Source organism: Electrophorus electricus, chromosome 3 (assembly GCF_013358815.1).
Source record: "Electrophorus electricus isolate fEleEle1 chromosome 3, fEleEle1.pri, whole genome shotgun sequence".
NCBI lineage: Eukaryota > Metazoa > Chordata > Actinopteri > Gymnotiformes > Gymnotidae > Electrophorus > Electrophorus electricus.
Window position 1 is genome coordinate 19,687,212 of NC_049537.1, and position 13,711 is coordinate 19,700,922.

General features: G+C 38.5%; 1 protein-coding gene across 1 annotated transcript; it reads right to left on the reverse strand.

The window, feature by feature from the left end:
* Positions 1-9,072: 9,072 nt before the first annotated feature.
* Positions 9,073-12,702, reverse strand: atp6v1d (ATPase H+ transporting V1 subunit D). Its single transcript, XM_027015644.2, has 9 exons — positions 12,475-12,702; positions 11,210-11,327; positions 10,698-10,777; positions 10,552-10,619; positions 10,272-10,316; positions 9,974-10,077; positions 9,676-9,742; positions 9,523-9,601; positions 9,073-9,373 (listed from the first exon to the last, which is right to left on the reverse strand). The coding sequence occupies exons 1-9, from the start codon at positions 12,513-12,515 to the stop codon at positions 9,229-9,231; spliced, it is 747 nt and encodes a 248-aa protein (XP_026871445.1). The 5' UTR covers positions 12,516-12,702; the 3' UTR covers positions 9,073-9,228.
* Positions 12,703-13,711: the final 1,009 nt, after the last annotated feature.

Here is a 13,711-nt window from a genome sequence, read left to right on the forward strand (position 1 = left end):
TGTTAGAGAGTTTTCTGTCAGTGTTTCTGTTTTGGACACTGTTTTGCAGGGAGGTAAAGAACAGAGAATATGATTTGTAAATTAGCCTGGTGTTCCTGCATGGTACGAAAAAACTCATACACAACAACCCCCTTCAGATACTTTACTCTTATTACATGAGATAACATTTTTTAACTTAAATCATTTGTAATGTCACATTTTTATCCTTTAAGTATCAAACCAGTTTTTTGTATACAGTAAGATCATAATGTAATGATCCAATAAAGAAAACATTACCAGTGCCATTGTCAATTTACTTACATTTCTTCTACCCCTGCCACTGGCGTCCATCTTACTGCGAAGGTATTCACGTGGCATTTGTTTATGAATTATTGTTTCAGTTTTATTGTTTCTTTTCTTGCTAGTGCACTTTTATGTTCAGTTTCATTTTCATTCGTTACATTAAACACTTCGGTTGGAGACTTGCATTTGCTTCTTACTTTTTTTCCTATGGCTTATACACCCATAACAATACTTTTAATGCCTTTTTATACAGATATAAATAAATGAGAAGCTGAAATGCCAAAGAGAGGTTGAAGGCCTTATTTCATAATTAAGCCATACATGAAAGATCCACAAAAGAACATCGCAGGTCTACACGTGTCCTCTTGTAAGGAAAAGCTTGTTTTTACTCTTGGTCACATTGATTTAATATCTACCTGGCAATGTTGCACCCGCAATAGAAATCCCAAAAAAGTGAACAGATTTCCTCCTGCAAGAGAAAACTTGGTGGTTCCTCAAAACCATCTGGCAACATGGCACCCTGAACAATACTGCACACAGGAAATCAAACAAGAAGCTGAAATGACAGTTTTCCTCTCCGCTGCTGTTAAAGTGGATGATTTTACTACGTGGATCTGTTGTTGCTTAAAGCACATATTCCTGCTTGCATTGCAGATTTTAGTGCTACAACGAGAAACACTTTATGACAATAACAGCGCCCCTTTTAAACAACATTATGCGTACATTTACAGTACTCTATGTCAGCAACCTCTCATACGAAAACTATTACCACAAAGTGTGAGACAGTCCTGGGATATCCATTGCAGCCATTCCTGGCTGGGCTTTAAAATGTTTTCCTTGAAGCAAATCCATACGTGTTGTATCCTTAATGTGCCACTGCCTGTCCACTATGGGTAGAGGAAACTTTCTGCAACAGGTGGCTGTCTTCTTGTATGTTAATGGAAAAGCAGTGTAATAACACAATGTAATAACAATGTGTTAAGGACATTTAGGGTTCAACTCACAACAGGGGGCTTTGGAAACACATTTGTTTAATGCATGAACAGCTCATAGTCAGTACATCTTTGTCTATAGAATCACTGTTAGGGAGCATGAAACCCTACAGAACCCTACATGATCAATAAGTAATTTTCCATTAGGGAAAGGGGTTCTGTATTTGTCACAAACATCATGTCACCCATGCAAATGTTTGTTATATATGAGGGAAACACCAGTATATGACAGAGGTGAGCTATCCACTGGGGAGAACTTCTGCAGAAAAAAACAACAAAAAAAACCTTACATTCTCATTTATAAGGCAAACTGCTTTGGGAGTTATTTTATAATTAAATTTGACAAGGGGAACCCATCTCCTTTGGATCTTCCTAGAGAACACCTGGATGACTCCAATTGACAAGGTTATGCAACCCTGGGGTACTTCTGAGTAACAAATTATCAAAGTATCCTCATATTGCTAACTTGTCTCAGTGTTACAGGTTCCTACTCTACAAGATCAGGACGATCCAGCCATTTCCTTTTACAGAAGCCACCCGGGGGGACGTCTTGAGATTGAGCTGCTGCAACTTGCTCCTATCGGGCCTTTCTCTCTGTGGCATCAGTCCCCCTGCAACTCATCCATAATGCAGCTGCTTGGCTCAACCTCCCAGAGCATTCTTCTCCCTGTTGCGTTCCCTCCACTGGTACCTTGTAGTGGAGGTACCTAAAGATCTAAAATCACTAACACTTGCCTACAAAGCCATAAGGGGACCAGGTCCCACGTACCTAAAAGCACGAATCAAGCCCCAGTCAGCACCACTCTGCCTTCAAGCCACTTTTACTGCTCAGTGTGAACCCTCATCCCTCGAGACACCAAGACGACCTACATTAAGACTCTCCTCTGTCCTGGCACCCAGGTCGTGGAAAGAGCATCCATACAGCTGAGTCCCCAGATGTCTTCAAACAAAGAACGAAGACTCACCTCCTCACTGAGCCACTAAGCACTTAAATATGCACTTTAAAAAATACTGTCTTCTTTTCCACTCTAGCCAGGGCTTTATGCTGATAGTGTTCTTAACACTGACCTATCTATTGTACACATGAGGATTTGTAGTTGATAGAGCCTACAAAGCAGTTCTGTAAGTCACTCTGGACAAGGGCTGTAAGTGTAAACATGAATGTAAATTAGATGATATACAACTGAGTGCATATCATAGCATAGCATTGGAAACTAGTGACATGTTTACAAACGACACTACCCAGAGGTGTATATATAGTGTAAAGAGTAGAGATTTAAGCATAGAAACTGTATTTTAGCTTTGTCTGGAGGAATGCTTTACCATTAGGCTACAGTTAGTATGAAACGAACCAAGAAACTTTTCCTGTGACCACAACAAGGTTTTCTAGCCTGCTTAGCAGGATATTGGGATCTATTGTGTCAAATGCTGCACTCAGATCAGGACCAGCAAAGATAAATAACCTCGATCAGAGGAGAATAAAAGATCATCCGTTATCTTCACTAAAGCTGTCTCTGTGATACGGCCTAAATCCCAACAAACATTTTTCATGTATGTGATTCTTATGTGGCCGAAAGCTTAGCTTTCTTCACAATCTTAGATCAAAACGGAAGATTTAAAATAGGCCTAGAATTTGACAGCTCTTAGAGGTTGGAATTCTGTTTCTTGATAAGAGTCTTAATGACTGATGCCTTAAGAGTGTTTGGAGACTAGAGAAGAGTGACAGACAATTCAGGTGGATCTGGGACTGGTGTTTCTCCTGCTGTAGGAGCAAGACGTCCAGCAGGCCTTCAGGACCGTGGTAGTGGGCCTTAGACCTGTTAGACCCCATCCACACCCTGCGCCTTTGCTACCAGGTACACATGCCCTCCATTTATTAGCATCTTTCAATAGTATTGGAAATTCATCAGAGTTGAGTCAGGGGACTGTAGTGATGTTTATATGTGCTGTTGAAGTATCTCAGGTCAGTAGTCTAGCATCAGGATGCCAGTCTAACTTCAACCGGTCTACGTACACGTTTAAGTTAAGAGAGCAGAGCACAATGGAGGGAGAAGTTTGGAACGAGCCAATGAGGTCTTAGAGGCCTCAACCCAGGGAATGTTTTCACCTTTGACCTTGGTGTGTTCTGCCACAGACACATTGCGCCATGAATGAGGAATTCAGAAATAGGCATAAGCATAAAACTTAATCATAAACATGTTGTCACAAAGCAAGCATCATAGATAGATCAAAGCAAGCATCATAGATAGATCAAAGCAAACATCATAGATAGATAGATCAGTTGTAATTGTAAGCTGTAGGTGGCTTTGGATAAAAACATCAGCTAATTGCTTTAAATGTAAATGTAATTTTACAGATTCAAATCATTTTGCTATAAATACAGATTGACAACGAACACTAAAATTAGGGTTCCACCAAAACTGTGAAAACTCATTGACTGGGTTATCCACACCTAAGTGGACAGTTGAGGAAATAATCATTTGGAAGCTACTAGTTTTCATCCTTTGATGCAAATACCACTTGGATCAACCTGTGCAGCAGAGTTAAGCCACGCCCATGTTTCCCAACATGGAGAAGTGGACTGTAACTCATGAACAGAAGTGATGTCAGGTTTGTGGCCCTCTGTGTTAGTAAGAGACACAGTGTGTGGAAAAAGTAAAGACCTCGGAGAACTGCATTGTGCCTCGCTGGCATCACAATTTGCCTGTGCTTTGATTTGCACGAATGCCTGGGCAGCTCAGTTGTTTCCAAAGCGCCTGCACTGAATCAGCGCTCTTAACTTGGGCCATGTGGCAGCCGAAGAAGCCTCTGAGATGTGCAGGTGCAACCCCAAACTTATGCTGAGAGCTTGTAGAAATGTGACACTGAGAAATCGTGAAAAGTTTCAGAGGTCTTGAAGTGATTATGAACAAAGTCCATCCAAGTGCTCTTCTTTTATTAATTGTATACACCCTAATTAAAGAATTAACAGTCAAAGAGTGTTTAAAACAATCTGTCATACAGCAACTCTGTTGGCTCCTAAGCTGCAGTTGTTCTCACCAGCAGAGTACCGCTCAGTCTGTTTCATTTAAGGATGGATCGCTCAATTCTAACTTTTCAAAGCTCTGTCAAGCTTCCAAAGCAGACATTTCGAGACGCTGCTCTGAAGCGTGGTTCCAAATGCCCGTGTCACGTGACCATGCTTGAGTGATACACCATGGAGCATTTCACCCCTGTTTCGACAGGTGGTATACCTGCCGCTCCTACGATTGACTGGCACCGTCTGGAACAAACCTGATCACGCATCCGACTAAACTGCAGTAGACAGTTTCAGACAGTTTGTGGGAACTTTGTGACAGCTGTGTCAGTGAATCCAATACAACTGCTGATGCCGTCGTGGAGGTCAAAAAATATCTGACTGATGCTTTTGTTCCTAGGACACATGATCCTCTGGTTTACTTGCAAAAGCAATGTGCTGCATACCAGCACCTTTATGCAATGTAAAAAATATCTATATACACCAGCAACAAGTGTTCCATGAGAGCAATCTTTTTCAAAGCTGGGGAGGTCATTTTGTGTTGTTTTTATAAAGATCTGTGAGGCTATTTCAGTTGCTTGGTATTTCAGTTTCATGTGGAAGACATGAATATAATCTGTTAATAATATTTTGACAAAAGGCTGCTATGTTTATTAGGATAAATAACCACGTGTGTTGTGGGTTTGAATCTACTTTGTAGACTATGAAGTTTAGACCGCTTTAATGTGCTTTCTTTGTGGAGCATGTTTAATCTATGGTGGAATGAAGTTTGAGTGAATGTAAATGAAAATCTATAAAGGAAAATTACAGAACAATGTCTCACATTTATTATATGTCAAAATATTTTTTTCAAAAATATTTGTCCTTGTTACAAATATTGTTATTTGTCATGGAGTTGAGTCAGCTTCTTTTTTGCTACAAATTACTTCCTCAAATTCGTTCAGATGGAACACTTGTTGCTGGTGTATATAGATATTTTTTACATTGCATAAAGGTGCTGGTATGCAGCACATTGCTTTTGCCAGTAAACCAGAGGATCATGTGTCCTAGGAACAAAAGCATCAGTCAGATATTTTTTGACCTCCACGACAGCATCAGCAGTTGTATGGGATTCACTGACACAGCTGTCACAAAGTTCCCACAAACTGTCTGAAACTGTCTACTGCAGTTTAGACAGATGCGTGATCAGGTTTTTTCCAGACGGTGCCAATCAGCCGTAGAAGCGGCAGGTATACCACCTGTCGAAACAGGGGTGAAACATGCAATGGTGCATCACTTAGCCATGGTCACGTGACACGGGCATTTGGAACTACGCTTCAGAGCAGCGTCTCGAAATGTCTGCTCTTCGGACACGGCATGAAAACATCACTGTCCAGCGTCCCATCCCTAGATGCCAGGCTGTTCCTATGGAACCAAGATGAGTATCCACACATTAGTCTTCTTCAATGCCTCTCGCATACTGGGGGGTGGTGGACTAAAACAGCCCTGTTCATGTGTCAGATCCCACTGGCCTCATAACACATTGCCCCAAAGCCTCTTATACTGTTCAAGAGTCCATGCTCTAGCTGTGGGAAAATCTTTATGTAAAAGGAGCATGAGCAGTAAAATATTGAGTTCTGTTTTGTTTATTCTTCATCTGTTACCTGCTCCACTCAGGCACCTCTGTACCTCCCTTAAGCCATGCAGTAGTTTTCTAGTTAGGAGGTTTCTTGGAATATTTTCTGAAATTAACTGGCTCTTCTCTTTTACTAGGAAATGTGAAGTACCAGGATAACAAGCCAAAGATATAAGAGCAAAAGCTCAAATTCTCAGTGTTTGTTTGCACACTTGGAACATGTTCAGATGTCTAGGAGTCAGTCAAACAGCAGTGTCAATACACAGCAAACAGTTTGACCTTTTGAAGAAGAGAGAGAGAAGGAGAGAAAGGGGGGGTGAGAAATAACAGAGGGGGTGACAGAGGTCCTAGGAGCCTGGCTAAACGTGTCCGCGAGCGCTGATCTCTTTTCAGAGCAATGTGCTGAAACATTGCAGAAATATTTCGAATCTCTATTGTTCGAAACTCTATTGTTTAATAGAGTTGCCTTCTTTAGGAATTTTGTATTAAAAATTGATAAATATTCAGTTTAAAATGTTTGCTGTTATAACAGATATTTAAAGAAGAAATGTTAAATTTTGCATCATGCTGTTAAAATATTTGATGCTATATGATTCTAAAACAGTATAAAGTATGTCCTGATAAATTAATGTCTGACTTATAGAGATTGATGCAAAGCTTGGAGGTTGACTTTTTATCTTAGAAGGATAAAATCAGACTAAAAAGTGCCCGAATCTCCCATGCTGTGTTGACCACGCAAGCTCTGGCTGGGGTCTGAGCACCACCGCTGCTTCTCGTCCAGTGGATCTCTCTCCACAGCACAGAGCTGCAATTCCTCCTGCCCATGTGGTATAAGACCATGAAGGTGTGTCTAAAAACATCTGGACAAAGCCTTGAGTCATTGCCGTGTAGATGTGTGCCTAAACACACTCGGAACCAAAGTGTGTGTTCGTGAGTGTTCTCACAGACAGCAAACAGGACTTTAACGATGTTCATAGTTTGCTTGAGACCTCATAAGAAATGATGCATATGTAAATTTTAATTTAAATATTTTCTTTCTCTCTCGCATCTTAATGTAGGTCATTATATTTTCAGTTTATATTATTCAAAACCACTTTCTCATTGAGTTGCTTCTTATAAGGAGATGAGAAGATATTAATCTCTATATGACACTGTGTCTCATTATGTTTTTCTTGTTTCTTCAGTCACTGCATGACCTTTGGTGTCTAATTACGTGAACTTCACTGACGCGCTTCCACAGGAGCATCAGCACACCCTGCTGGCAAAAGACGGCAAACACGCCAGGGTACTGCCTGTTTGAATTGAATAAGTCTCAAACACCCTGTTTTGGGGACACTTTTGAGAAATTACTAACATTTAGACATTTGGGCCCACATTCCTCTTGTAAACTGAAAGTGCAGCTCAGTAGATTAGAAGATATAACATTTACTGTCTGAATAAATGTGCAGACTGGCATTTTTGTCTGCAGTCAAATTAGAAATAAAACCACTACTGACATTAACTGTATTTTATTACATGCACTCCTCTATACCTTTCCCATAGTGGTGTGTGTTGGTACTAGCAGGCTAGTGGTGCATACCTCTCAAGTCTCCCACCCAACCAATCCAATCTCACGCATCACAAAAAGCGCTAACCAATAGTTGTTGTTTAATGCTTTGACTGTACTTTCATTGTTGCTGTGGCAATAACAAATAAAAGATGAAATCTAAATGTCTGAGCCCTCCTGCCATGTTACTTAGACAGGCCACTGAGATGTGCCAAAGGTTACTTTAGCACTGCCATGCCAACATTTTAAGGGTGACCACCCTTAAACCCTTTAAAACACAAAAATAACCTCTTTATAATATATATATATATATATATATATATATATATATATATATATATATATATATATATATATATATATATATAATTTATTTATTTTTCAATGTATTTAATATTTCAATTTCTTACACGGAAAATAATTTGGGGACATTCAGACAAACTCATGAAGCCTTTACGCTTTGCCCTGCACATTATTTAGCAAAAACAGATTTAACTAACCCATGCCAAAATATCTTTAATTTTCGTTTACATTTTAAATGAGTTCACAGCTCTTGCAGTAAGAGCTGACTGACTTAACCCTCATAATTGGAAGGGGGCGCCTATTTCATGCCATGAATAAACTGTGAACTGTATATCTAACTGAATAATGATGGGGAGGAAATGATCATCTACACTCTTTATTGAAATGAACTCCACACACAAGAATACTTACAGAATACAATACACGTTTGAGAAGAGAGGGGTTTATCGGAATCACTATATGACCATTGGTGTGTTGATATAAAGGTGGTGCTGTCATAAGCACCATCACACATATGAAGCAAGTATAGTTTTATTAGACATTTTTTGGGAACACGTGAGAAAAACTGGTCCTAGCATTCGGAATATGTAAACAAGTTTGCAGAATAACAACAGCATTTCAGAATAATTGCCTTTGACTACTCAACACAATATTTTCAGTCTAAATCATTCACATATACCGAACAAGATGTGGCAGTATACTTAGAAAAATATCACTACCATTGGTAACGTTAACACATACATACTTTATATATATATATATATATATATATATATATATATATATATATATATATATATATATATATACACTTTATATATACATATACATACTTTATATATATATATATATATATACATATACATACTTTATATATATATATATATATATATATATATATATATTATATAAATATATAAAGTATGTATATATTTATGTATGTGTATTTATATATGTATATATATATAAATACATACATAAATATATATATATATATATAAATACATATATACACACGCATATATATATATATATCTAATATACACGCACGCACACACACATACACTTTATATATATATATATATATATATATATATATATATTATATACTTTATATATACATACACACACACACACACACACACACACACACATATATATATATAGAGAGAGAGAGAGAGAAATAAAAGTTGGTTACTGCTACCAATGGAAACTACGTATTTTATACACTATTTATCTATTTTTTACAGTATTATTTTATTTATTTTTATTTTACACTAGTGTGACGTGCTTTTATATTAACATGAAAAGTCTTCTCTCCCAAGCAAAACAAAATAAGCACCAACATGTACACAAAACAATGATTTTTTTTCCCCCCCTTTCACAAAATATGGTGAACATGGTCTCAGAGGCATGAATAAATAGGGTGTGGAAACCGCCCAGGACGAGCCCCTGGACCAGGTAGCAGGCATCCTCATTCAAACAGCAGGTCTTCATCGGCCTCCTCGGTGAGCATGTTGGCCGGCTCAGCCATGGGGCCCAGCTGAGCCAGGCGCTGGGCAATTTCCTTCTCTGTCCGCTCCCGAAGCTGTTTCTTCTTCTCCTGTATCTTCTTCAGCCTGGTGAGAGTCAAGCACAGGCAGACGTTTAAAAGGCCAAGAAATCTCCTACAAAAATAACCGTTCCACTATAACTGATGGGAAAGGAGCAGAGTGAGAGGTTTTTAAGAAAGAACGTTCAAACAGATTTCTGTTGTGCCCGAGCTCACCTGTAGAACTCCTCTCGCTCTCTCTCATCCAGCTCCGTGATGATGTAAGTGAGCGTGCGCTCGATCCTTGGGATGATCACTGTGGGAAAGTGGGAGGGGTCAACAGCAGCGCCTTTAGAACCAGCAGGCCGTGTAATCCTGAGCCCTACTCACCATGCTCGATGGCATTCACACGCCGGTTGGTGATCTTGATGGCCTCATCCAGGGTGACGAAGGACGTCTGGAAGTAAAATAATGCAAAACGTTGTCAGTGTGAAGGTTTTACCTAGTAAGGATTTAGAAAACAGTGCAACAAAAAAGGAACAATTAGTACTATTTACTAATGTACAAAATCTACATAGTATTTAGCCACACTTGGAGACTAGCTACTCATTGGTGCACCTGCTGCAGACCAAAGTAAAGATTAAGATTTCTGGCCTTATTTTCTCAGGTCCATATGAGTGCCCTCTACCTGAAGGGAAGCTAATTCTACAAGTAGTTCCACAGCTTTGGCATAGTTCCTCTTCAGCCTGGACAGCTGTTCCCCACCCCTGGCTAGACCAGTCAGTTCATAACCTAGAGATAAGCAACAAAAAATATTCAGAAATACGGTTGTTCATTCGTGCTTGTATTTCTCCCTGTCATTCTTCAGACGCTACTCTAAGCTTTAAAGCTTAATTAAATTACCTGTCACTGAGTTAACGATATTTGTAGACCTGGTTCTACTCAAAAGTAAGGTGAAGAAATAAGTTTTGCTAAGTCAAACTTACTGTCCCCTCCTTCCTGGTAGTGCTCAAACACAGGCAGTGTCACACCTGAGGCCAGAGGAAGCACAGGGCCAGTTAGTGAGGCATGAGGCAAGAGCCCTCATGTCACTTCCACTTAAAAATAAAAAAGTAAACTACACTTTTTAAAAACTGGAGAGAAAAAAATGAAATAAATAAGAAATTAAGTTTACAGAGGGTAAATGGCCAAGTGGACATGTTGTTTATAATGAAAAAAACTAAGAGAAATTGCCCTGGGACGAGTGAAAGGATGATTCAGCCAAACCTGCTACGTTGTCCTTCTTTGCCCTGACCTTGACCTGGGCTTTGTTCACGTTTTGGATAACGGTGGCACTGAGGAAAGAACACGCGTTCAGCAGATGTCATCAGGCACACAGCACTGGGACGGACGCTAGCTCAAGCAGCTCCTACCTAAAGTCACCTGCAGCGAATTTGGCTTCAGCTAAAGAAAAGGCTGCTTCCCTCATCACTTCTCCCATCAGTGTCTTGGTCTGGGGAACGGCGCAAAAGAAGCTGTTAAAATGCTCGATAAATGTTTATTATTGATTTATAGAATCACTTAATGAATAAAAACACTGTGCAGTATAACTCGTAAGGCATCTAACACACTAGTTAATACACACCTATTAAAGATAAGGTGAATCAATATTATTATTGTTATATTGTCAATATTATGATACAAAATTGTGCCTAAGAACAAGGACTGGACAAACAGCAACACAAAGCGATCAGAGAAACTTCCATTCTTAATGGTGTCATATTACACAATTCTGAACACTTTGTAGCAGGAAATCTGTCCACTATTCAAGTGGGCAATGTCATTTTACAAGGCTGCATAGATGTACATCAGTTGTAGATGCTAATATAATAGTTTTCAAAGAAATGACTTTACTAGGTGAAATGTGAAATGGTCTTTGTCCTACCTCAATGATTTTTCTAAGAATCTGCCGGAAGCGCATGGAAAGGGCATCAGCTTTTTTCTTCAGCAGATTACGGCCAGTCTGAGCACCTTTCAACCGAGCCTTCATAATGGTCTGAGCCCTGAAACCATCACCAAGACCAACACAGAGAAGCAGTAAGAAACCAGACATGACACCTTGCATGTCCTTTCACTAACTGTTCTAATTTATTTAACACTCATACAAAAATGGCAACTTGTAGCTCTGACTTGATGGCTTAGTAATTTTTTTGCCTAGAATACAGGACAGGATGTGACACACCCTCAACAAACATATATTCATCTCTATTACAGAGTAGTTACATGTTTAAAATTCTGTCTACACCTATCTACTCATTAGAATATTTGTCTTGTTTGCACTCTAAACTGATTTAATGGAACGTGATTATGGCTAAGTCAGTGAACTCAAAAGCACTGACAAAAAAGAATCCCCATTGTGAGACTTAACCCGCATCAGACGTCTAAGCTCTTTTAATAAGCAAATTAAATGTTTCCAGACAGTTTTGTGAAGGCTATTACAAACGCTATTTAAAAAAAAAAAACGTCCCAAAAAGGTCTTTCGATCTCCGTTTACTGGTTACAATTACTCCCAGCAAACATAGCAGGAAACTAACATCACATGATACTGAATAAGAACACTTCTGTATTTTGTTTTTTTTTATTTCCTAGCGGAATAACATAGCTAACGCTAACTACATTAGTAGTCTACTATATACAAATTGTTGATGTAATTGAGCAGCTAGTCTCTGTTTTACTGCGTTTGTTGATTGTGACGCTGTTAACGAAAAACCTATAGCTTACTATACCCGACCAACATTCCTGAATAATACTTCTCACGATGACTGAAATGCACAAACCTCGGGTTAATTGTTATAGTAAAACCTATATATTCGAAAGGACAATCCGGGTCCAATCAAAAATAAAAATCTAGGTACAGGTAAGGTTACATCTGTTTTCCACCTCTATGAGTCGTCTTAGCCAGTAAGCACTCGGCTCATTCAACGTACTGTCTGTTAGGTTACCTGAAAATGATTTAGCTATCTTAGCCAACTAGTTAGCTACCGTTTGCAATGACAACAGTGGTTATAGTTAGTAATCTGGTGTACATTTAACCTTTCAGACTTATATGTCTTTTTTGTACCATTTTTAAAATAGAATAGCTTGTAAGATATGTGCTGGCTGTGTTCGCTTGCTAACGCATTAGCTAGCTAGCTAGCGTTAGCTACTTACATTCTCGAAGGGAAAATGTCGATCCGGTCTTTGCTTGACATCCTGTCTTTTTAAGGAACAAGAAAACACTACTGTCTGAAAATAGTTTTATAGCTGCGTTTGTACGTTGAAACCGACGGGTTTCTTTTTTCTTTTTTCTTTTTTTTTCCCGAATGCCGTTTAGTTGAGAAATCCTGATGTCAGTTTTACTGTTGCCCTGACCCTCATAGTCAAAAGCACAGCACAGAACACAACCAGCTGACAACTTGTCATGTGATTTGACCACAATTAAAACAAAAGTCCCGATTTAGGATTTCGCCATGTTTCAGACATTAACGGTTGAGAAAAATGACACAGTGAAGGAAAATATAGGTATTTAGCAACTAGGAGCTCTTATAGATCTTACACTAAGTAAGGAGACAAAAATAAACATTTCTGTTATTTTGGGCCTATAGCCTGTATTCAAACTAGTGTTACTGGGAAATACAATATTGCACTGGTACCCTCAAAGTCAGGACACATACCTTTAAGAAAATAGCTTAAAAAATAAATAAATAAATAAAAATACATACATATACATATATATACATATACATATACACACACACACACACACACACACACACACACACACATATATATATATATATATGTGTGTGTGTGTGTGTGTGTGTGTGTGTGTATGTATATGTGTATATATATGTATGTATGTATGTCTTTGGTCAACTATAAGCAAAACCTAAAATAGTCAGTGAGTTGTGTAATTCAAACAAGTGTGGTTTTGAGGTTTGTGCTAGCACTTAATGAATACCTTCATAAGCAGGACACATAAACCCTTAAAAATGGCAATGCACTAGTTTGAATTTAGATTTGAGATTTTTATTTATGCAATTCCTTCTCACTGTCTGTGGATTGATAAGTTTTTGGTCAATGTATGAATTTAACCAATTTTCTATATCTTTCTAAATATTTTTTGTTTCTTTTATTTTGATATATTTCATTTTAAGTTAAAATTGAAAACATAGTTAAAAGAATATTGAGTCTGGATTTTTATTTTGACAGAATTTAATTAACTTCTGTGGTCAAGTGATGCTATAAACACAATGGTCTCACGAGCAACAGCAAAATGTGACAGTTGCGTATGGCTCGTTACTACTATAAAACAGAATTTGTAATTTTATGGATCATCCGCTGGCTCATTAATAAGCGTTAAACAGTGCTCGTTATATTGCGCCAACATGTATAACATCTCAACCAC

What these genes read in the sequence shown, in the direction of transcription:
- atp6v1d (XM_027015644.2), bottom strand. Translation starts at nt 12,515, where the DNA reads ATGTCAAGCAAAGACCGGATCGACATTTTCCCTTCGAGAAT. An exon ending in AAAGAAGGACAACGTAGCAG is followed by an intron (nt 10,317 to 10,551) that starts GTTTGGCTGAAT and finishes CTCTGGCCTCAG; the next exon opens with GTGTGACACTGCCTGTGTTT. An exon ending in CTACCAGGAAGGAGGGGACA is followed by an intron (nt 10,078 to 10,271) that starts GTAAGTTTGACT and finishes GCTTATCTCTAG; the next exon opens with GTTATGAACTGACTGGTCTA.